The sequence below is a fragment of the Ammospiza nelsoni genome, chromosome 6 (assembly GCF_027579445.1).
Source record: "Ammospiza nelsoni isolate bAmmNel1 chromosome 6, bAmmNel1.pri, whole genome shotgun sequence".
NCBI lineage: Eukaryota > Metazoa > Chordata > Aves > Passeriformes > Passerellidae > Ammospiza > Ammospiza nelsoni.
This window is the reverse complement of record NC_080638.1, coordinates 32,026,082-32,050,984: the sequence shown is the minus strand read 5'-3', so window position 1 is coordinate 32,050,984 and position 24,903 is coordinate 32,026,082. Positions and strand designations below refer to the sequence as shown.

The 24,903-nt window shown below is 42.8% G+C and overlaps 2 protein-coding genes across 2 annotated transcripts in view; one reads left to right on the top strand and one right to left on the bottom strand.

Moving 5' to 3' along the window:
• ZFYVE26 (zinc finger FYVE-type containing 26) overlaps nucleotides 1-15,585 on the top strand; it is a 48,462-nt gene extending 32,877 nt beyond the window's left edge. The window contains exons 29-41 of the mRNA XM_059473587.1: nucleotides 231-259; nucleotides 2,326-2,447; nucleotides 2,535-2,755; nucleotides 3,360-3,507; nucleotides 4,641-4,850; nucleotides 5,464-5,679; nucleotides 7,631-7,828; nucleotides 8,128-8,330; nucleotides 9,197-9,338; nucleotides 9,900-9,959; nucleotides 11,210-11,392; nucleotides 12,129-12,173; nucleotides 13,223-15,585. Of these exons, the coding sequence (XP_059329570.1) occupies nucleotides 231-259; nucleotides 2,326-2,447; nucleotides 2,535-2,755; nucleotides 3,360-3,507; nucleotides 4,641-4,850; nucleotides 5,464-5,679; nucleotides 7,631-7,828; nucleotides 8,128-8,330; nucleotides 9,197-9,338; nucleotides 9,900-9,959; nucleotides 11,210-11,392; nucleotides 12,129-12,173; nucleotides 13,223-13,432 (1,987 nt within the window). The 3' untranslated portion in view covers nucleotides 13,433-15,585. The remainder of the gene's footprint in view (nucleotides 1-230; nucleotides 260-2,325; nucleotides 2,448-2,534; nucleotides 2,756-3,359; nucleotides 3,508-4,640; nucleotides 4,851-5,463; nucleotides 5,680-7,630; nucleotides 7,829-8,127; nucleotides 8,331-9,196; nucleotides 9,339-9,899; nucleotides 9,960-11,209; nucleotides 11,393-12,128; nucleotides 12,174-13,222) is intronic.
• A 797-nt stretch (nucleotides 15,586-16,382) lies between these two features.
• On the bottom strand, nucleotides 16,383-24,762 carry LOC132074100 (retinol dehydrogenase 12-like). The gene is made up of 7 exons (XM_059473608.1): nucleotides 24,628-24,762; nucleotides 23,902-24,020; nucleotides 22,955-23,110; nucleotides 22,569-22,673; nucleotides 21,905-22,114; nucleotides 19,872-20,061; nucleotides 16,383-17,967 (listed from the first exon to the last, which is right to left on the bottom strand). Exons 1-7 carry the CDS (start codon nucleotides 24,705-24,707, stop codon nucleotides 17,865-17,867), a joined length of 963 nt encoding a protein of 320 aa, XP_059329591.1. The 5' UTR covers nucleotides 24,708-24,762; the 3' UTR covers nucleotides 16,383-17,864.
• Nucleotides 24,763-24,903: the final 141 nt, after the last annotated feature.

Here is a 24,903-nt window from a genome sequence, read left to right as displayed (position 1 = left end):
AATTACTTAGTGCAGTTGAAATACAACAGTACAAAGGCAGAATATTGGATTTCCAAGCAGAAGGGATTAGGGGCAGGGCAGTGTGTTGGAAAGGACAGGTAGGGACAGGTGTTGGATTTTTACAGAGCAGTGTTCTGAGGAGGGTAGCCATATTGATGTCTGCCTTAAAAGCATGTTTCCCCCAGTGTGCTGGAGTAGGCATGATGGTTCTTTCTGTCATTTCATTACAGCAGAAAAGAAGATCAGGACCAAGTGGAAGGTAAGGAATGGAATAGTGTTAAACCTCAGCTTTTTAAAGTGCCTAATCAGCAGTTAGATACTGGAAACTGATACACCTAGTTGCAGCTAAAGGATGATGAAAACTTCAATTACAAAATATCACTGCAGGTTTTTGCATGTGCAGGCTGAAATTGAGCATTTCAAACTTCTGTGAATGGAAATTGAGACTTAGAAGAGCTATCTGAGCCAATATTGAATGTGTTGGATGGGTGTTATTGAAAGGAACTGAAAAAGAGTTGGAGAATCCACTTTTAATTCTAGAAACATTGAGAGGCAATGGTGTGAGTAGGAATTAATCAGCTCACTACAGAGCAGTGCTGAGGGATCCTCTTTTTATTAACCATGACAGTACAATTCTGAGTAGCACTGCAGTGTGCTGTGGGGTTTTTACCCCGTGCTGCCAAGAGGTAGCACAGCATGAAGCCTCTCTCGTGGGTCTGGTTATGTCCTGAGTTCCATCTCCTGTATTGATTGTGTGAAAATAGTAATTGCATTTTGGTGCCTCTATTTCCAAATCTAATATCTTAAGCTTCAGGAATAATAGCAACATTTAATTGACTTTTTCTGCCATTTTTCCTCAGGAGGTATTTACTGGTTTTGATGTTTTGGGTGATTGCAAAATTTTCCTACACTGATGTGTAGGAAAATTCTGTCAGAACAAGACACAGTTACTTGAAGTGCTTATAACAGTAGCATGAAACATCGTGCAAAATTTGCATTTGTGTAATAACAAAGTAAATAATTTTTTTTTCTTATTTGTTCCTTTTTAAGGTATGGTGGGCTATCTGAGAATTTTTTCCCCTGCTGATGGAAATTTGCTTTACTGCTGCCTTTGTTTCAAGACTGAAACAGCTGAAATGTAGCTTTTGTGTGGCATTGCTGCACATCACTGGGCCTATGTGATCTATTGAATAGGAGTGGATAAGAACAGTGTGAAAATCCTGAGATTTAAGAGGGAAAGAGTTTTATTTTGCTTTTCTAAATTATCTGGAGTGACTGTGAAGAAGGCTTATCAAATATTTTCTAGCCTAGTTTATTTGTGCCAATTCAGTATCCAGTTCAACTTGGAAAAGTGAAGGGGGGAAGTTGGGTTTTGCTTTACATTAGTTGCTTTGGGTTTTTTTAAATTCACCCTACAGTTTTAGAGTTACTCAACACTCTAAAAAGGAATGTGAACTAAATGAGTATGTTTTGAGACTTTCTAAATTTTTTTTCCCAGAGGAAGCTGATCAGGGGAAAGAGTAGCAAATTATCATTATTCTCCATTTCTTGGCATTGCAAGATTGGCCATTGTGTTTTTGGAATCACAGACTTGATCATCAAGTTGAGAGCTTGTATGCTGTCAGCTACACCCAGATGACAGGCAGTATTTAATTTATAACTCTTCTGGGTTACAAGTTTCAAAAAATGTATTTCCTTAACCTGGAGGAGAGAAAACTACTTTTCACAGAAATTATATTTATTGAATCATTTGATCAGAACTCCAGTTTTCTGCAGTACTATTGTATTAGAAAATTTAACATTAGGAGTTAGGTCTTCTTAAAATCATTTGGCCTAAAGCTCATGGACTCCATGGGCAAATCACCTGAATTTTGAAAAGAACATAGAGGTGGTTAGGTCAATTTACCCTTTCTTTTACAACTGTTTTGTATTTTCCCCTTCAAGCTGAAACCCACAGCTCTCATATTTCCAGTTCCTTCCTGCTCAGAAATATTTAATAAATTGTCTAAGGGGAGGCTGAAGAGGAAAGCTGCTGTGCTTGATGCCCAGTAGCATAACAGTTAAAAAATAATTTGAAAATACGTTACTGGAACCAGTTTTTGGTAACAGTGACAGTAAGTTTAGGTATGATGTGGCAGCCCGCTGAGGGAAGGAACTGTTTCTGTGATGTGTGCTGGACGTGTGATTCTGGCAGGGAGTGGCACAGTGAGTGGCACTATAGATGACTGTTTTTTGAGAGATGGGAGTGTTCTGCATTATGTGTCCTTAGCTGGGTTTGTTGCTTCTTTGCAATGATTTTACCTGGTGTTTTATTTTTTGCTGTAGAAACTTCTAATAATGAATATTCCACAGTGGTACGAATACCCAAGGCAACTGATCTTGAATGGATTTTTTCCCTGAATGAGGAGGAGAATGAAATTGTACGCAGAGAATTTTATTATGAGCAGGTGAGGTCATGAGAGAGTCCAATATAAGCAGTTCACTGGAGAGCTACCTCAATACCTATATTTGCCTGTCTTTCCTCAAATTGTCAGGCTCCCAGCTCTTCCTTGTGTATTGCCATCCTTAGCCTGCACAGTGACAGCATAGTGTGTGGCCACCAACTGATAGAACACTGCTGCAAGTTGTCCCAAGGGCTCACTAATCCTGAGGTGGATGCTGGACTCCTCATGGACATCATGAAACAATTGCTCTTCAGTGCTAAAATGATGTTTGTAAAAGCTGGAAGGAGCCAGGACCTAGCTCTCTGTGACAGGTGACTCTAATCAGATATTCACTAGGATATATTGTGGTACTGTCAAGAGCATTATCTTTTTTCATTGAGGAGTGGAGGTGGAAGGGTTACTTTGTGTTTGTACTGTGGACCAGTCTAAATGAGAATTTCATAATGCAGGAATAATGGGAAAGTTCTTATAGGAGAAGTTCAAGTAATATCACTTCTTAACAATTACTGAGAGAGTTCTCTGACTAGGAAGAAATTATTCACAAAGATGGGTACATTTCTTACTTATGCTGTTGTGTATCTGCTTTCAATGTGTATTTTAATACAGGATTTTAAACTTGTGCTTCCTGAGAATGAACATTTTACACTTCTTCACGTTTTGTCCTACAGAGCTTGAAGTGGCAGGTGTGATATATGAATTTCACATATACTGTTTTGCTGGCATCTTCAGTCAGTGTGTTACACTGAACATGGCAAAGAAACCCCAAACAATAACAAATACTCTGAAGGGATTGTATGATGGCTAGACAAACATGGTGTACTGGTGATTAGAAACCACTGTCCTAAGAGTTGTCTTTGCATAACGTTCTTCAATGTACAGTAACAGTGAAAGTGTATGTGTTTGTTTAACCTCTAGCTACATCAGCAAAGTGGATGTGTTGAATATTTTGGTTGCTGCTGCCTACCGTCCAGTGCCACCTTTGGATCAGATCCTTCTCCCAGCAGCAGTAACAAGACTGAGAAATCAGCTTTTGGAAGCAGAGTACTATCAACTAGCTATAGAGGTAACACTTGTGGAGGGATGTCAGTGTTAATTCTTCTGTAGTGGCTTTTGTTTTCCTCCCTCCTGACTTCAGGTGGATGTGATGTGGGAAATGGACAATATTTAAACAGTTACAAACTGAGATTAAGTTTCTAAACGTGGAAGAAATAATTTTCTGAACCATGAAAAAAATTTCTGAGACAGAAAAGTCCTGCTGTGGAGCAACTGCAGAAGGGAAGGATAAGCAGCTTTGTTTTCTGGTAAAGATTGGAATGGACTAACTGCAAGGAAGTCATTAAATGGGGGAATCTTGCAGCCAGTAGAAGGGGTGAGACACCCTTTGTGGCAGAACTTTATCTGAAGCTTAAATGTTAGATTCTATTTGTCTGTAATCTGACAGCAAACATCGGTAAGGCACCTTTCCCAACCATTTACTTGGAAATCAGCAATGTTGGCAAATCCATACCTCAGAGCTCATCTCATGTGCTTTATCATCATCTAATCCTGCTCCCAGGAGTTTGTAAGCCTCTCTTTTTTGGCATTGCACTGTGTTAAATACAGGATTATGATACTACAAATAGTATTAAGATTTGTTAAGCAGTAATAAACAGCAAAAATAGATGACCTATTTGAATAGAAATAGTTCTTGTTTAAAAGCAGCTAAAAGAGCTTTAGGTCTACTAAAGAAAATCAGGTGTAAATTTTATCAGCAAAGTTGTGTGAAATAAAAAATATCTTGGCAGTTCATGAAGCCAAGATATTCTGTTGCCTTTTGCCTTCTGTTGCCTTTTTTAAAACCACAAATTTGATGAATTCTGCTCTGTAAAAATCACCTGCTTTAGAAAAGCTGATGTGAAAATGTCCTGGTTTAGAACTCATGAACTGAAATTTCCCAGATAAACAGTAGTTTAAACTTATACAATTTTAAAAAGTCCACATTTGTAGATTGTGAGTGTTTTGGTAGTTGGCCTTTTGTGCCAGTAATATGGAAATTATCAACATGGGTTTTTTGGATGGTTTTTCAGTTGTTTGTTTTTAATGGGAAATGTGCTCTAGGATGGGAAAGGTCAGAATCACAGACTCTGTGATAAGCCATTTTTCCTATTTGGTGTACTGAGTCTGTGTTGTAATATTAACAAATGATTTTTAATTTAGGTTTCTACAAAATCTGGATTGGATCCAGGTGGAGCGTGGCATGCCTGGGGCATGGCTTGCCTTAAAGCTGGAAATTTAACTTCAGCAAGAGAGAAGTTTACCCGATGTTTAAAGCCACCCATGGATCTAAACCAGCTGAACCATGGTTCAAGGCTGGTCCAGGATGTGATACAGTACCTGGAGTCCACAGTGAAGCCTGTACTCATCACAGTAAGAATCTTAAGAAATTATGGTTTAGTATACATCTTACAGGAATGCATGTTACAATAGCAGATGATAGGGTGTTTATTTTCCTTCTTTATCATGATTGTGTATTGCAAACTGAATATTGTTGAGAAATTTGTTAGCTGTTACATGACAGTGAAGTGGTGCCTGAGAGATCGTAGATTTTACAGCAATTTGGGATATACTTTGTGGAGGAAAAATAGGCTGTACTGGATAATGTACTATTCCTACAGTCTAAGGAAAGTAAACTCAATCCCAGCAGTATTTTGTGATGCTGCAATGATGCAATTTTCTACTGAAACTCTGGTAACTTTATAAAAGTTCAAAGACTTTAAAATGCTTTCCCACCCCTCTCATCAAAAACCACTACTACATGGTTTGGAATTCTGTTTAGGTACCAAAAAATTACTTTTTGTACTAAATAACTGCAGAATCATGATGATGAAAGACCAAGTACATATTTTAGGACAAAAAAAGCCTCTTTGAACTGGGTTGTTGAACAACATAACAGAAATGCTTCAGGGCTGAGGGACAAGACCTACCTGAGAATATTTTTTCTTGCTGATCACCTGTCATTGGTTCTCTGTGTTAATGGTAGGATGATGATTACTTTGCCACTTTGAGGGAACTTGAAGCAACACTGAGAACAAGAAGTCTGTCTCTGGAGGTGATGTGTGAGGGGAAGATTCAACACAACAGCTATTACCAGGAGTGCTTGTTCTATTTACACAGTTACGGCACCAATCTGGCAATAATAAGCTTTTACATGAGGCATGACTGTATGAGAGAAGCACTGCTTCACTTGTTAAATAAGGTGAGTAGTTCAATTTTCATCACCAAGACGGAAATTTGAAAAACAGCAGTGAGCATCATGCAGTGTTCGGGTGGGTTTCTGCACAGGACTTTGCTGAGGTCCTGAAATGCTGTTATACAAACAGTCCAGTGACTGACAGGAATTCCATGAGACAGAAGAGCAACACTGATCCTTGCAGATCTAAAAAGAGCATGCAGTTTTGGTTCTTTTTATAGAGATCCTGCATCAAGAGCTCTTTGTCTTTTTATCTACAAAGTTGAAAATGTGGGACTATTGTCATGGAGTTCAGAAGACAAAAGGAAAATTTTGAATTCCAGAGTGCAGATAACATTAGACACTACTCCCTATCCTGTGCCTCTGTCTCATGGTATTGTTTGTTGAATCAGATCACCCATGTTTGCACTTCTGTAACCATTAGGAATATAAGGGAATACAGAGGACAGAAGTCTAGGGAACCCAAAATGTGGTTTCCAGCTCTCCCTTAAGGAAATTGCATAATATAAGAGGACTTAAGTATCTCTGGAATAAACAGTTCTGTTGTGCTAAACTACAATTAAATCTAGAATTTATTCCAGGTTCTAACCAAAACATTAAGGGTGCTTCTTAGGAGATGTGAATTCATTATATCTCACCAGCTTGTGAGAATGTGGTGTTTCCTTTTCTAAGTTGCTGTGCTTGTGTTTGAATTACTGATTATTTTTTTATTATTTGAAATAACTCTTACTGAGAATGTGCAACTTGAAACACCAACTTCCATTGTCTTTATCTGGTTATGAGGTTTGTTAATAGAAAATTAACAAACTTATCTGCTCTGTTTTCTCACTGTACCATCAGTCATTCTAACGTCGTAAAGTCATCTGCATATTGAATTACCTTTTTAATTTTGTCCTTTACATCAGTTTAAATCTGCTTTTAAAGAAAAGTTGCATATTTTTACAATGTAGGTGAGATAATTTAACCTCTTAAGTAGCAGACTCAGAAAATACTCTCGACAGACAATTTGATGTGGAAGTTATGGACAAGGAACTGTCCATACAAACCAGAGAGGAGGGTTGGTTCCCCTAAAGCTGTGAGGTACTAAACTTCTGACTAAATATTTTGCAGTTGGTTGTTTGGAGACATTTTATGTGTACAGACTTTGTCGCTTGTATCTTACTCTGAGATTAAAAAAAAATTCAAGAATTTCATATCAAGCCTTTAAAACATTTGTGGTGGCCCTGATGACACATATTAATGTTACTGTGGAAAGAAGCACATGTGAAGCTGCATTTGCAAGACCACAGTGAAGAGGTCAGGGGGAGTAAATATCCCTTCAGGTCACTGCTTGTGAGGTTTCATCTGAACAACTGTGCCCGGTCCTGGGTTCCCATGTACACAACAGACACTGTGGAAGTGAAGCGAGTCTAATTGAAGGCCACCAGAGCATTTAGGGGCCTGAAACACCTGATATTTGAGGAGAGTGATGGAGCTAGGTTTTTCCTGCTGGAAGAAAAGGCAAGAGAGGATCTGTGTGTGCTGTTTTCAGCTAGCAAGTGGGTGATTATGGCAAAAATAGAGCCATGCTTATCTCCTATGTGCCCAGTAAAAGGTAAGAGACAGTGGGCACAATTGGGAGCAAGGGAAATTCCAATTGGATATAAAGAAAAAGGCTTGGGGTTTGTTTGGGGGGGGGGTTTATGCCTGTATTTGGACACAGGACCAGGGCCACAGGGAGGTTGTTGAATCACTGTACTTTGTCATGCTCAGAACTTGACTGGACAGGTCTAGAGCAGCATGACCTAACTTGGAAGTCATTCTTTAAGTGGGGTTTTGAACAAAATAACCCCCAGAAATCCCTTCAAGTGTCAATTATTTATTAGTTTTATTATCTCTGACACTTAATATGCCTTTATATTACATAAGGAAAATAAACTACAGTGGCTTTGCTTCAAGCAACTTTCTGTTTGTGTAGGAATCCCCATCAGAAGTGTTTATTGAAGGGATCTTCATTCCAAGTTATGAAAGTGGAAAGCTGCATATGTTGGAGAACTTGTTGGAAACCATTGATCCAGGATTGGAAAGCTGGGGAGTCTATTTGATTGCAGCCTGCAAATACTTGCAAAGAAAGAACTATTACCATATTCTGTATGAACTGCAACAGTTCATGAAGGTAGGTTGAGGGACAGTGCCATCTCTTTCAATGAAATGCTGAATACCATCACACTTTTGGTTATTTACTTTGGTCTAAACCTGCATGCTGGACAAGTATATTTTTGCCTCTTTACAATCTTAGAAAACATAGAAGGGCCTGAGCCTTACTAAAGCTGACCTGACCCATGTCATGGTTCTGGCACATTGTGTTAAAGAAAGCAGAGCTCTGCCTGCTCTGTGTGAGCCCTTCTGTGCAGACAGTGATCTCTGAAGGTGGGGTCCTGTGCTCCATCTTAGTGCTGAGTGCATTTCTTCCAGGATCACGTCCGTGCTGCCATGACCTGCATTAGATTTTTCACTCATGGAGCAAAGTCTTACACTGAGCTTGGAGGAAAACAGATGTGGCTTCTAAAGATCAAGGACCATCTCAAAGTCTATCTGCAGGAGGTCTCAAGAAGTTCAGGAAGGAAAAAAATGGCATTCACTTTTCGGAAGAAAATGTCTGCTACAGATGTGTCAAGGTATTTATAAACAAGAAGCTAAGTTTTAGCAGAGGTGAAATTCAGGCTTTAGACTTTGGGGCTTTTATTAGTTTCATTTAAGTTGCCTTTAGCTGACACTTACTGGTTGTCCTTGACCCAAAACTGCTTTTATGTAGTTATAAGTGTAGGATTCCCATCACTTTTTCTCCCAAAAATCCAAACCAGGAGATGGGCAGTTGTTTCTACTAAAAATCTGTATGTATATCAGACTACCCTCCTTCAATTTAAAAAACCAAACAGGAATCCTACAATGCATAGACAATTATACATCTTTCCACAAGTTGTTTTTTTTTTTCTTTTTCCCTTCCTTTCCTCTCCAAAAAGCAAGCAGCTTTGTAGTGCTTCACTGTCTACTGGGGTTAACTCAAAACACTGCACTATGTACCAGTTATAGGTGCCAGAGATAACTGGTTTCCTGTATTCAAAAGTCAAAGTGTAAATTTAGCCTGATCTCTCTTGTACTTGGGATTTTATATCTTGGTTTTCTTAGGGGCTTTTTTCTTTCTTTCTTTTAGTCTAGACTCTTAACTTAAACCTGGAGGGGTGTGTGTGTGATGAGGTGAAAAAGGAGGAACAGATGTTAATTTGGGGATCCAGTTTCTCTGGCTCACTTCTTTGAAATAATGTGAATAATTGCTCATCTTCAGCTTGTGATGTATGCTAAGTGCACAGATCTGAAAAGTAATATTGCTGCAGACTCGTACAATGAACAAAGTCAAAAAGCAACTAAAATAATTTTTCATAAGTATGTCTTCTTTTGAAAGATATTGAAGAAATTAGTTCATATAAATAATAATTGACACTTTCTCTATTACAAAATAAAGTCACTTTTTTTCACTGTCTAGGCACATCAATACAGTTGATCTGCAGATGGAAGTAACAAAATTCCTGCATCAGTGTGAGAGCTCTGGAGCTTCTCAAATGACAGACGCCTCCTTACCCACACTCTTTGGAAACAATAACATGAAAATGGATGTTGCTTGCAAGGTACTAATTGCTATTTTAAACACAGCTCTATTTTTCATTAGCAATACTAACTTGTAGTGCAGGTTGAAGCATTTGATGGTTGAAGCAGTTTCTTGTATTTTTTGGGCAGGTTACTTACGATGAATGCAACCCATCATTTATGAAAAAAATAATGTTTTTCCTCAGAGTAGCAGAGAACATGTGAGAACTTGTTCTCTTGAGGAGCTCATCTCCTCAAAGTTCAAATTTTCATGGGCAGAGCATCCAAAATACAAATAGTTATATTCTTTTAGTCTGTGCACCCCATTATATTTGGAAGCGAGGCAAATAATGCAGTAATTTTAACCATTCTTAACTTTGGCTCATCTCCATCTGTAAATTGCCTAATGTCCCTTAGGGGAAGCAGTGTGTGACAACAGACCCTATAATTTGCTGTACTTCTTGGGGTGGTGCTGTTTTCTTTTAAGTAATGCATTTTATTTTTGCCTCTGGGCAAAAGCTGGATTTGCATTAATGTTACTTAACCGTACATAGTGAAAAAGGAATGTGCATTCCCAGACTTGTCTATGCCTCTCTTTTCAGGTCATATTGGAAGGCAAAAACATTGAGGAGGGGTTTGGGATTGCATTTAGAGTTCTTCAGGTATGGAAAAACTTGATATAACAAGCAATATTAATGCAAAGTAACTCCTGAAAGCAGCAATTATTTAAACAAAAGCCTTTCCCCCCACCCCCAAATGTATTTTAATCCCCTCAAAAGCAAAACTTTTTAAGAAAAAAGTCACAAGTTTAAGTCTTACATGTCCATGTATTTGTGGAAGCTTGGTAATGAAATTAAGATGCTGTTTCTGCAGGACATTTCCAGAGTAATTGGATCCTACAAAGGAGTGAAGTACAGCTTTTCCTTTGCTGTGCACCTTGTTCAGTGCCTGAACTCTGGCATGCCACAGTCACAGATGTGTGTAGAAACCTCTCACGTGGTGCCTCTCTGCAGTTCATGACAGTCATGCAAAGACAGTGAATAAATAAGGCCAGGGCTCGCTCTGTTCTGTTCTCCTGATTTGAGAGCAAAATTAATTAACTGGGAACTCTGGCTGGGGACCTCTCATTCCTCATGTCTGGGTAGAAATTGAATGATTATCAGTCAGCATAGCTCATGAGCCTCTAAACTCTTCTGAGTGTTTCACATCCATATAGTCCCAGACAGCAGAGCAGGGCACTTTTGGACAGAGGTGGCACACTGAAAGAGTATTTATGGATGTGGCAGGCCCTGCTCCTTCTTTCAGGTCAGGATGTACAAGACAGAACTCCTGTTTGCAGGGAGATGGAGAGCCTTAGAAAAACAGCACTTCTAAGCAGCAGCAGCAGCCACTGCCTCCAATAAAAATGGAGCAGTGAGTCCAGTTGCCTATCATTTCCATTTCCATCCTTTTTTTTTCTTTACTTACTCATTGCAGGATCAGTTCACAGCTTTTATCATCTCTTCCCTCATGGTCAATTGCCTCCTGTTTGGGGTATTCAAAGGGTGGCTGTTGGTGGGGAGGCTGGAGAAATATACTGGTCATATGCTAAGTGAGGGAGAGGTGGGTAGGGATCTAGGAAAGAGCTTTTGCCAGAAGAAATAAAACTGATTTTTTGCCACTCCTGAAAAGAAGGCAGTAACAGCACTCTTGTTCTTGAGTGATTTTTACAAGTCTGGTTATAAAAAAACCTTTAAGTCAACCTGGAGCAGTGGTGAGTGGAAAACCAGAGGCTCCCAAAACAGCTTTGAGTTTTTGGAGCGTGGTGTGGTATTTTGTCCTTAGGAGAGACTGTCTCAGTTGTGTAGACTCCCTCTGAGCAAACCTGCTGAGAACATTCACTGTGTTGCTCTGATGTTCCAACTACCTCTAGGACTTCCAGCTGGAGGCTACAGAGGTGTACAGCAGAGTGGCCAAGCAGCTGGTGAAGCAGCAGAAATACAGTGAGATCCAGCAGCTCCTGAAGTGTGTCAATGAGTCTGGAGTGGCAGCAAAAAATGATGGGGATAACATTATCCTAAACTGTCTGAATGAGTTCAGAAACATTCCTGCTGAGGTAATTCTGTCCTGCATTGTGTCTCTTTTGAAGTAAAAAGGATATAGACCATACAGGCTGCAGGGAAGTCTGGTGCCTGTATGCTCTTTCAGTGAGTCCTTCAGATGCTCTGGCTCCTTGCTGTGGGCATAGCTGCAGGGTGGGAGTGCATGGCTTGCCTTGTACAAGATACTCTGAGAGGAAGCCCTAAGTAGCTGTAGCACTCTCCTACCCAGCACTTCCCAAATGGATACCCGTGGGGGGCACAGAACATTTGCTTCACAAGGCCCTGTCAAATGCTGCAGAAGTGTTCCCTTCAGTGAGGCCTCCCTGGCTAACACAGAGGAAACTCCTGCCTCCATAGGAACCAATTTTGTGGTTCCCTTTGCCTGCCACAGTGTTTTTTCCATCCCACTCTTTGGGTCAGGGTGGGCCATGGGGTAATTCCTGCTGGGATGGGGGGAACCTACAAATTCATTTCATGCAACACAAGCCATGTCTAGGAGAGTCTCGTAGCATTCTCTAGGGATACCTCCCAGAGATGGCAGGCAGGAAAAGCTGTGGGGAAAGGGAAGACTTGGAATTAGTATTTTTTTGTATTTTCTACATCTGCAACTCTTGCAGCTGGGACAGTCTAAGCACCTGCTGTCATCTCAGCAGCCCTGCCTGTCCACAGGGGTTTGATCCCTGATGGGGTAAAGTTTTTCAGACTATTATCACTTTAAATGTGAACACCTTTTCCCTTCTTTGGATACAGGATCTCGATAATCTGATTCAGGATATGGACAGTGATGAAAACAAGGTAAGTAAAGTAGCAAGAGCTAAACAGCCCAGTCTTGGTCTGCAGCTTGCAGGCTCTTTTTCACTGTCTTCTCTCTCATCCTCATGCAAATATGATTTTTGAAGGCTACTACCTAGATTGTAGAAATCACAGTGAATTCCTCAAGGCCATGGTAATGTGTAAAGCTGTGACATAGAGATATCAATTGAGACTATTCCTATTAGTTCCCTGAGAGCCCTCAGAGTGAGGGCTGGACATTTATTAGAGTGGGAGGAAAAGTATTTCAAAAAGGCACATTGGTGAGTTTATTGGTTTGTTATTCAACTTCTCACATAGGTGCTTGCAGGTTTCTAGTAATAGCATGCAGCCAAATGATGACCACTTCAGCTTATTGTTTCAGGATTGTACTATTTCCATGGTGATCGAGAGTTAAATGATAAAACTTCTCCAACTTCTGATAGACTTTTTCTCTTAGAAGAGATGAAGCCTAAACTAGTTAATTTCTTTGTTGGCTTTCATACCAGGCAGCCAAGCCACCGGAGAACTGTAGATCCTTGTTTATAGAAGTGGCCATGACTCAGCATTTGGAGATTGTTGTAGATCCTGAGTGGCAGTGGCATAGCTGGGAGTAAAATCTAAAGAGTTTTGACAGTCCTCTGTCTGCTCTGAATGGCAGACTCACTGTTGTAGGCAGATTGAAAAATGGGCTTTTAATTCTGCTTTTCTGTAATATCTATCACTGAAAGATGGGAGTTGTTCTAGAACCAGCAGTGGAAGAAATGACAGATTCAGACACTTTGCTGTGAGGATACTGTAATTAATGCATGAGATGGGATTTCTGAGAGTAGTTTCATGGTCATAGAGTAAAGGAGTGTCTACAAGACACAAACTTAATAAAATACACCTGTTTGCCCATTTCTTTCCCTGGGATCTGCCTCATGCCATGCTGTGTTTGGTAATGTGGTGCTACTACCTTGCGTGACAGACCTGTAAAGTGGGTATTTCCCTCGGGTCCTTGTTGAGCTTGCCCAGTGAGTTTGCTCAGCTCTCTGACCAGGCTGTGGTGTCAGATCCAGGCGTACCTGCTGTGCAACAAGCTGCGCTCGGCGTACCTGGTGTCGGTGCGGCAGGAGCGGGCGCGCGCCGTGCAGCTGGTGCAGCGCGTGCGGCAGCTGGCCGACAGCAGCGGCGACCACGTCGTCACGGCCATCTGCGCCCAGTGGCTCTCCGTGCACCAGCCCAAGGGCAGGAACCGGCTCCCCCAGGGCACCAGGAAGTGATGTGCGACTGACACCAGCCGTCCTGCCGAAGCAGAAGGCTTCAGGACAGCTCAGAGGCGTCTGCTTCCGCAGCGTCTAGGTACAATGGAACTCTGTTGGCTGATGGCGGTGGCAGATGGATGTCGCTAATGTGCCTCTGGTGAAAGGAAGGGAACTAAATTACAAGTGCCAGTCCTGTATTCTGACAAACAGTCACTACCTCAGGGTGTTTTTTGGCTCTCTTTTTGATGGGGGTCGGGGGGCAGCAGTTTCAAACTGAACAAGCAAGGATTTAGGTGTATGGAAGAGAGCACTTCTGTTGCTGGCTTTAGTTTTTGGGTTTTGTTGGCTTTTAATTTTTGGGGGGGTTGATATTTTTTGAAAAGCACTGGACTTATAAATATATGTTTTATTTTTAATCCAGAAAACATATGTAGAGAGGACAGAAAAATTTTATCAACTCATTGTAGCCTAGAGTATAAAATTTTTGTGATGTTTCCTGAAAAGTTTTCAAAATTGGAGAATTCTTCTGTTTCAAAGACTAAAACTGAGATTTTTTTAAGCCTCTAGACAAATCATTGCTACTTCTTTTTTATCCCCCCCACACCCAGTATAGTGTACCCATTTTTTTTAGTTTGTTTGATAATGTAGGAACTGATTCTTTTGGCAGATTTGAACTTATCAGTCACACTGTGTTTTGTGTGCCATAGATGTGGTACTTGGGCTAGTGCCAACTAAATGAATGAAGTTTTAAAGGGCATGTGCGGTAAGGGAAGTACAAAGGGAAAATAAGCCTTTAAAATAGCTGAAAAATCATGTGCCTCTTCTTTACTGCAGTAATACCCAATAAATCATTGTGCTGCAGCTTTATGACTGAATAGTTGACAGTAAACTTCCACAGTTTTTCATCAGGTATGGCAAAGAATAATGATAGAGCAAGCTGTGGCAAAATTAAACAAGTGGTCTGTATCCCTTTCACATAGGGATGTATTTATTTATTTATTACCAGAATAATTTGTCCCTCTCAAGTACAATAGAACATGGAACTGGACATGCCCTGTATTGATGGGTTTTGCTCTGGAAGTGCAAGTTGATTGGTTTTATGAAAAAAAAGCAGCAATCTCTGTGCAATGTCTGTGTTCAGGGATGCTGAAAAAAAGTAGCTGCTTCTCTGCAACTAGGATTGGGACATGACAAACTGGCAAAAATGTGTTAGACAGTAGTAGGACTGTCAAAAAAAAAAGAACAAAACATGGCATTCCCCAAGTTTGTGTTTGCTGTTTACATGTATTTCAGCACAAGAAGTAGGAAAACTATTTCACTTTTTTATTAAAAAGTTGTTTACATCAAAAAACCAACAGGTTTTCTGAAGTGTAATGTAATTGTAAATAGTTTTAGTACATAAAATAATTGAGACTACGAAGTTAAGAGTTTTGCACTATCCCCAAGCTCACTATAATGAAAGAGCAGACTTCCATGGTGTTGGAAAGGATTTGGTCCATCTTCTTCAGGGTTTCAAGAGCTGACACAAACACTTTGGAGGTGCTCTGCTCTGCTCACTAGAGCAGAAATGACCACATACAGCTTTCAGAATCCCCTGACCACAGATTTGCATTATCTCATTAGAGAGCAGTACTAATGAAAGCTTTTGTTTCCCTGGCCAGACTGACCTAGCTTTCCATCAGCTTACAGCCATCAGGCTAATGCTAAAACGTGACACTACCTATGGCTTCAGTCATTTTTAAATCTCTGATTATGGGGAGATTTTACTGTGTGAGGGTATCCAGATCTGCATTGCTGTCATGTTCCTGTTCTGCTCACGTTCCTTCAGCTGCAGAGAGCACTCAGAGTGGAGTTTGCCATGCAGACCCATCAGTTCCCTACCTGCCTTTCTTCCTGACCTCTTTGCACTGTACCTGATGCACTTTATATAGTGTTTGGTGTAATTTGATGTTCTTAACCTGGAATTGTAGGGATCTTTCTTGTACCAGCAGAACTGGAATTTTGACCCCAGTTAATTACATTGTGTCATAAATTGTGCAATTATCAAGGGGCTTTGAATTTTTGAGCAGGAAGAAGGGATTGAATACTGCCAGTTTAAGAGAATTTCTCTGTTACTGACCAAGGTTTGTTTACAACTAAAACAAAAATAAAGTATTATGACTGTTAATGTATTTTCAGTTTATTTTTTATCCCAACACAGCTAGAGTTCTCTTTCTAGACCTGCATTTTGCTTTTGGCTATACTTAGTGGAGTAATTAGAAGTGGGGGTAATTGTTGTATCATGCCAAATTTACATGTTACTGAGTATCCTCAGTATTTAGATCGACTGGAATGTCACATCTTTAGAAGTCCCCTCTAGCAGCTAGGTAGCCTAGGTAGTTCAGCCTCATGCATGTGCTCAGTAATCCTCTTTAGGGAGCTTTGCAAGTTAATCTAACTCTCCCTTACAAGCCTCCCTTTGAGACAGCTAAATGAGCTTTAGTTTCCTCATTTTTTAGAGATCAGCTGAGAAGTATAAATTACTTGCTCAAGGTCAAAGAGAGTGGATGTATATCTATGGAAATGTTTATTTGTCTTATGTTAAATCTATAATTAGACTTTTTGAGAAGTGCATTGACCTGCAAGGGCAAAAACAGTTAACACCAGAGACACTTTTCTGCTTTTTTAAAAACTGGTTTCTCTTGCTCCTGAAGCCACTTTCAAGATCAGAGAATGACACACAGAAAGCAAGCCAACGCTCCAGTGGTAGGTAACATTCTACTGCTACATTATAGTTGTGGATTTAGCTTCATCATTGGGATGCAGCACAAAAGAGGGAGGGGGGAAAAAAGTAGAGTGACTGGGAGAAACACAAAGGAACTTTAAAATGCTACCTGGACTGAATTCTCTACATTAGTGAGGCAGGTGCAGGTAACAGCAACACCAAGTAAACTGATTCAGCATTTCTGAGAGAAGATACGGGGTCCAGTTGTAAAAGGAAAATGGTTTTACTTAGTATTGCTCAGAGGTAGCACAGGACTCATCTGCATGGACAGCATCCAGACAGGAAGAATTAAAATTAGCATTGGTTTTCCACAACTGGCAGTTGGTCACAGTGGCAGGTTCATATGCAAGTCCAAAAACTTCTAGGCATTTTTTCAGAAGCAGAAGATAATCCTATGAGCTATGGCACTTGGTTTCTGACTGCTTAACTCTTTCAGAAATAATCTCTGATCACGGATTGCACTCCAGCAGTTTGCACTCACGTTGCACTGGGGTTCCAAGGGAGCAGTCCCAGAGCTGTGTGGCCTGAGGCAGCTGCTTGGTGGAAGTGCAAGCTGTGTGGTCCTGCAGGGGCAGGCAGGCAGCCTTAGCTGGCAGCCAGGCATTGCCTGCCCCGTAGCTGCTGGGCAGACAAACACAAGGATTTCTGTGCAAGTCTTACCTTCCTGTCCTGGGGCCAGCTTGACCGTAATACCAAGATAGTCCTGCCTCCTGCTTCAGCTATTTAGCTCTAGGAGGTTTGGTGTCATTTAAAGCTAAAGTCTCAGCTGAAGTTGTTTAATATTTTTTAACATGGTTGAGATGTTCCTTGTTCATTCTGCTCTATTTTCTAGGTTCTAACGTAATTTAAAGTGCAGCTGGGGGGGTTACTGTGACAACTTTAACACCATCTTTGTTCAATGCTTCATGAGAGAGATGCTGATTTTTTAAATAACTTGTCTGTGCACAATTGCAGCCCTCCTGCAGCTTTTAACCTCTTAGTCACCTGCACCAAAACCTGGGTTCTCAGAAGGTTTGCCAACCCCCAATAAACCTACTGCAATCAGTGGGTATTAAGGGCCATGATACCTCAGTGGCTAGGGTCCAGCTTCTTACAGAGCATGCAGAGAAAGTGATTCCATGTAAAAAATTTTACCTAATGCTTGGCACAAAAAGGCCAGGACCTGTTTTTGTGTGCTAAAGAGTATTGCATAACTTTCCAGAAAATTTAATATCCCAAAGTATTTTTGCTCTGCCAGTTCAAAGGGTAGGAACTGAAAATAATCTCATAGTTCAGAGTCATACTAAACTCATAAGTTTAGAGTCCTACCTTATTACTATTGCTGTTAGGGAAAAAAACAACCAAACTTTATTTAAAGTAATGCCTTGTTACTTCATAATCTAAACCTAAGACTGCAACCTCCCTTTCTATTCTAAAGCCAGAGAACCACAGCCTCGAGGTGCTGTGTGAGATAACAAGCAGGTTGCTCCCTGCATTAGTGCTCTAATTCTCCAGCTAGGAAGAGGGACTGATTGCTTACAAATCTCAATCCTTAAGTGTAATATTGCAGAAATTCAACTTATGTTGTGCCCGCAGAGCCATCCTGAGGGCAGCTGAAGTATCAGTGTTGTACTCTTGAGGTCTCTCAGCAGTGCTGTTCCCTGGAGAAGCTTTGCTGGGCCCAGCCAGGGACACTCTTGGTGCAGCTCAGTCCCACTGGATGCCAAGGAGCTCACAGCTCACGCTCCAGAGCTTCTTTGCCGTCTCATCATCCCGACCACGTGGAGACACGTACGCTGGCTGGCAATCACTGTAAGAAAAACACTCTTTTCATTCTTTCAAGTCTAACATCTCCATCTGCATTAGTACACTGAAATGTCTGTGTTAAGATTAGGGAGTTGCTCTCTATCAGCTTAATTCAAGACTAGTTCAATAATGGTGGGAGCTGTCCAGCAAATGAGCAAGGGTTGGTGCTAAGCCACCATGAGAAAGATTTCTTTCCAACTAGCTAGGGAAGAATCTCTCCCAATGGCACCAAGAACTGGCAAGCAAGTGTAGCTCTATCTGTTGTCTCAACTCTTAAAAGAAACCTCACTAGTGTGCATTCTCATTAATACCACTAAAAAGGCATATAGACTCCAACCAAGCTCTTCAGGAGCACATTTCCTAAAAAAAAACCTGCAAAAAAGTCACTCAGACAGCCCTTCATTCTAAACTATTTATCCCACTGTATACCCAAGGATAACACTGTAATAACCATGTATGGTTACCCCCTTTCCATTATCATTTGAACTGTGCTTCTTTCTTCTCAGCTCCTCCAATCAGAAAGCATTCAGTCTGGAAAAGAGGTCCTGTGTTCTCAACTATAATGCTGCAATAACTTGGGAGTTTAAGAGCACAGAAGAAATGGCATCTTGTAAGGTTTCCATTCAGCTCAGTGTTTATAGATGGAGCCTTTAATATGCTTGAAATGACAGGTGGTGTCCCACCTGTCTCATGACTGTGGCATGAAATTTTTTTTCTTAACGTCTACACTTGTGTTTTATACTCTATGGCCTGGAAAGTAAAAAGGATTCTAGGCTAGTCCAGTGTAAATTGTGAATTAGTGTTGAAACTTCTCATTTCCCACCAGGTCCAAAACTCCCTTTTTTTAATGAGTTTAAATTCCACCAGTTTTCTGTACTTTGGGACATCAATGCTACATTTTTATCCCAAGACAGGCAGTCAGGGAAGACTTAAGATGTCTATTTATACATTCACGTCTGATTAAGATGGTACTAACTCCCAAATGAAGATCAGGCAATGATGTCATTACAGAGACTAATCTGATCACAAATCACAAGAAGAAAGCTCTGCAAAGACACAATGGCTCCAACAGCATCCATGTGAGGGAGGAGAAAAAACCCACGACTTTTTGTATTTGTTCCCAAAAAACAGTATTGTTACAGTGCTCTACATGCAGTGGGAAGCTGGCAGACATATCTGTGGGAATCTGTTCGAATAGCAGTCTTCAAATATAGAATGATGATGACTTGAAACTGCTCTGGGCTGTGGTTTTGGTGATGGGAAAAGAAGAACAATGTAGGGTCCTGGAATGAGTCAAAGAAGTAAAAAAATAACACGTTTTATAATGGGAGCTAAACAAGAGCATTTCCATGACAGTGTGACAAACAACCCAGCAAGAGTCCCTCCCAGCTGGTAGGTCTATCACACTGGAGGATAAAGTTATTTGGTCACATGCCAGACCTGAAAATCTCACCTTTCTCTGCAGCTCCATCAGCTCTCCTAGCTCCCTGAGAGCACAGGCCCTTCTGCTCTAGTGGTGTAAAACTACGAAGGGAAATGAAGTGTCTTCCCAGAATTGACTGAAGTGACCTAAGTAACTACACAGTTCTACTGAAAAGTGATTTTCCCAAGTGTTAGGCAGGTCAGCATTAGAGCTCTGAGTGTGTGACAGCCATTCCTGCACTTTGAGTACATTAATATTTCTGGCACTACAGGACATGCTATTGCATGAAGTGTTGCACAGGTCAGGTATTTCTTCTAACATGATTGCAACAGACCTGAAAGGGGTAATGCTCTATTTGTCACCCTCAGTCTTACCAGACAGCCTCTTACCTGGTCCCTTCTTAATGAACAATGACAGTAAGTCCCACATGCCTCAGCCAGCAAAGCTGCCTTCCACAGAGTATCACTTCATCAGCTTGCACCCACCTGAAATACTGTCCTGTCACAGACTCCAGCTCCTCAGCTACTGCACAGTAGATACTGGTCTGAGCTCCTTCACAAGGTGTCTTCAAGAAGAAGGAGAATATCTTCCACAGCCAGGTCATTACAGACGAGTGCCGGACCAGATCCGAGTACACAGACCCGGGATGGAGAGCGTTTGCTGTGACTTTAGTGCCTATGGCAAAATAAAACAGTCCAAGACAAGTCCACATGGATCAAAGTGTCTCTAAAAGAAGGGTAATATACTCCTCAATTCTGCCTGTAGATAATCTATAACTTAGAGGAGGAGTCTTTTAAGTAGCCTTAGATACAGAGAATAAGTGCAGTCCTCTGTAGTTACTGCATGCTGGATGTGATGGATACGCTTGACCTCTTAGCCAAATCAGCAGTAGTTTGGTACAGGCTCCAAAGAAAGTACAGGTGTGAGCTATAAATGGGCCAGAACTCTTCTAGGAAATCCACAGAAGCCAGTGAGTATCAGTGCACATGCATTTGGAACACCCATCAGGCAGTTCACACAAGTAGCACACAGCTTTTCCAATACTCTTCCCTCCAGGAACAAATAAGGTTGTGGATGCACTGAGTCTCATGTACCTTTCCCACTGTATATAATTTGAATACCAGCCAACCACTCCACTCCATAAATATTTCAGCCTAAGTAAGCCTTCTCTGAGCTCTCCCTGCTAGGAGATTTGACTGCAGGGTGACAGTCTTCCCTTGAGCTGGCTCACCTCTCAAGGCTGCTCCTCAAGGCAGAGACCTTTTACCAAGAGCAAACTTTTGGATGAGCCCAGCTGAACCTCAGCTCAAGCTGCAACTGGACTGCAAAGCAGGTAACTCCCCTGGAGCAGAGATGCCTCTCAACATTTGAGATTTCTTACCTGAGACTGAGAGCCTTCCTTAAGCAAGGCAGAGAGGCCCTTTGCTTGCAACAAATTCTTGGTAAGTGACTGATTGTTGAATTAATACTGAGGAAACATTACTAGTCCATGTAGCTACTCAATAATAATTATTATAAACTTTGTATAGATCATTTCATTACATATAAACTGTCCAAGTCTGAGACTCAAACTGGACCTAGGCTTCCTAAGGGGTTCAAAAAGCATGGGGCTCCAAGCTGAGCCTCGTGATTCAACAGGAGGGTCTTCCTTACACAGTGTGTTTCCAGTCCTGTGTGAATCATTCTAACTTAATTCTAAATCAGTTTTCCTTTGTATGTGTCTTTCATGTAACAGAGTCAACTTTGCCATCGCACTTTGTTAAGTCACCCTTTTATGACATCAGGTTAAAAACACTTTTGCTAATACCTTTGATGGTGATTCTTGAAGCAGTTTAAAACATTCATCCATGGCACTGGAGCATCCCCTGCTCCCTTCTAAACACAGGAGTCATTATGTGCCTTCTGCAAAACAAAGTGCTAGGGGGCCTGAGTGCTAAACCAGCAGCAGTTTCCAGCAGGTTTTTGAGAACACCTGCCTCTTTTGCCTTACTCTAATAGTAATTTCCTGGGGAAGACACTGCTTCTGTTGTAGTAAATAAATACTACTTCAGTTTATGAACAGGACTGAATGGCATGACTGTGACAGATGTCGTGACTTACAAGGTACTGTCTAATCTTATGCTTGTTCTACGGGCCACCAACCTTTAAGGCAGCTGAGTGTGCATTAGGTTTTCTATTGGAGACTGCAGCTGTGGCTCTGTTTCCAGCTTCCATCCACATAGCACAACTGTCTGCATGGATGCAGCTAGTATTTGACAAGCACCACAGAAAAATGAGATAAATTCAACTGTGGCAAGATACTAAACTCCTCTACCCTGTTGTTGTAAAGACAATCTGTGTTGCAAGTCTCCTGGTTCCACAGACAGGAGCTATTTTCTTCCTACAAAGAGCTCAGTGACATTTGCCTCCAACCATCCAATTTCTGCACAGATGATTTGCAGCCCTTTCTCCAACCCACCCTCCCCATGCACGGTGCTCGGAAAGCCAAGCAAAGGCCCCTGCTGCCTCTGGAACTTGCCTTGCAGGCGCCGGGCCAGCTCGCGGGTGAAGAGCACGTTGGCCAGCTTGCTGTGGCAGTAGGCCAGGCCGCGATTGTAGCTCTTCTCCCCGTGCAGATCGTGGAAGCGGATGCGGCCGCCGTGGTGAGCCAGGGAGGACACGTTCACGATGCGGGCGGGGGCACACTGCTTCAGACGCTCCAGCAACAGGAAGGTCAAGAGAAAATGACCTAGGGGGAGACAAAAGGTCATCCCCTGCTTGCTTGTACGTGGTATCTTGCTGCTGCCCTCATTTCAAGTCCAGGAAAAAGAAAATTTCTGTTAAATTCCCCTGAATTAACATCTACACTTTTTTGGGGCCTTCAAGTTCTGCTCCTCATCTTCAAAAAGCTGGAGCTGTCATACATTTCAAAATGTCCCAGGTAACACGTACAGATACTTAAACTGGATCTCTGATATGCAAATACACCACATTGCATCTCCAGAACTCTTGACTCTAGCCCTCCATCCTTCCTGTAAAAGGAAGAATGAGGAAGAGAAAATCTGACAGCAGGATTTTCCTTTGGCATTTTGCAACAGATATCCATGTTAGAAGAAGATGATCTTTAAGGGCAATTCCAACCCAAACCATATGACTATTCTATGATTCCATATTGAGTGCAAACATGATTCCAGTGGCCTTACCGAGATGATTGACTCCCAGCTGCATCTCAAAGCCATCAGCAGTCTTGGAGTAAGGGCATAACATTACCCCAGCATTATTAATGAGAATATGGAGTTCCTTCTCCTCTGTAAGAAACAACAGACATCCTTAAACGAGGAAACAGAGAATGCAGACAAGAAAGTAGCACAAGTCACCCCTTGCTGTCTGACTTGCAGCCACATCACCTTAAAAAAAGGATGTATCTCCTACCACAAAGTAGCCCATGGCCTCTGACCAGCCCCTGCTATGAACCACAATATCCAAGAGGTACAGAGACCAGCAGGGCAGGGATTTGGCAATGGTTAGAAGAATGGACAGCAGTCCTTAGCAAATATTCTCACTATAAAGAAGAATCTAGAGACTGTACCTGCTAGAAATCTCTCAGCAAACTCCCGGATGGACTTAGTATCAGCCAAGTCCAGTTTTTTCGCAATGACTTCCTGGTTCCCTGTCTCGGCTCGGATTTCACTGGCTGCAGCTTCTGCCTTTGCCGTGTCTCTGCAAGCAATAATTACCCTTGCACCTGCAAGGAGGGGAGGGGGGAACAACAGGAGCAGGAACTGAGATCACTGGAGCACACTGGATGATCCAGGCTACAACAAGCAGGCTGACATGCCCAGCACTTACAAACAATATATTGTTTCTCTAGGGAACTAGCATCAGTTGGGGGGGGGTGGCTGGAAGATACAAAGCCTTTCTCACTCAAATGTGAGTTACAGTCTTGCTGAAAGATGATTTCAGACCAGGCAAATGCACATCTTAAGTGCCTCTGTCCATGTTCTCCCACATTAGGAGTGCATACAACAACACAGGTATGATAGGGTTGTTATCTGCCTCTATAATGGGAACATCAAGCCAGGAGCACAAAAAGGTGATGGATTCCAGCCAGAGTAATTTCTAAATGGATTGTGAACAGGTAGTTTAATCTTCTTATCAGTTAGCCAAATAACATTTACATCAAATTAGCTTGAAATATAACTAAAGCACATAGTGGTGGACCTATGTAATTTCCCAACTTCATATAAGCAGAGTGCAGGAACTTCCCCAGTCCTCTCAAATCAGTTGCAATGCAATGCATTTTCATGTCCCCAGAGCACATTTTTGGAGTCCAAGCAATGAAAACAGTTGAGGAACTGGGAACTTGCACCTCAGTGGTTACAGCCTCTGAAGGAACAGCACTTGGGCTCATCTGCAGTAACTCTGGAATCCAGTTTACTTCAATTTAAGCCTACAACACATCTTCCTTAGGTCCAGAAAAGGGGCTACTGACACAAGGCACAGCCGCTCCGGCTGCAGAGGGATGCCTGCACTTGCCTCTTCGTGCGAGGTCTCTGGCGGTCTCCTTCCCGATGCCTGTGTTGGCTCCTGTGATTATCACCACCTTCCCCTCCAGCCTTGCTGTTGACTTACACCGTCCTCCAGCGACATAGCGCCTGCAAGAGGGGAGGCACCAGTCACTTCTGCCTCCTCAGCGGGCCCCGTGCGGGGCTGAGCACCCCAGAGCCTGGGGGTTCGCATCAACACTCGGGCTCACCGCTGCGCCCCGGTCCCAGGGAGTCACGGGCGCCCCCACCTGAAGCGGCTGCTCACGACCCTGTCGCGACCGGGACACCGGCACCGCGCCCCCCGATCCCCCGCGCTTTCCCGAGCGCGGCCCCGCTCCGTCCGTGCGTCAAGTGGGGCCACGACTCCCATTGGCTGCTGCCGCGCGGCCCGGGGCCCTTCGGCCAATGGGCTGCGCCGCCGCACCCTGAGGAGAACGCGGGCCCCGCCCCCTGCCGCGCCTCCGGAGCGCGCCGGTGCCGGGACGGAGCCCGGGGAGCGCGGCGGGCGGCGCCGGGGCTGAGCGAGCCCCGCAGCGCCGCAGTGTCACCGGGGCGCTGGAGCTGGGCAGGCCGGAATAGCTCCGACCCCAGCGCGGGCTGCAGAACGGGATTCCCGCTGTTCGCGTTCGCGCCACACGCACACAGACACACAGGGGCGCCGCTCTGCGGGGCTGAGCATACGCGAAGGGCAGGGGCTGCGCTCGGTAAGACGCACCTGATGTAGGGCGCTGCCACGAAAAGAAAGACGGGGACGGAGACGGCGGCGCCCAGCGCGGCTTCCCAGCAGTTGAGCATCGCTGCCGCCAGCTACCCACGCACCGCCAGCGCACGGCTCCCGGCAGCCCCCGCCCGCCCCTTTGGATCCGCCCCCGCCCCTCCCGCCTCGGCCTCGCCCACAGCCGCGCCGCCACACCTCCACTGCCGGGCCGCGCCCCGCCGGCAGCACCTGCGGGTGCGCCAGCAGCCCGCTGCTTGTACTCCGACCTGGGTG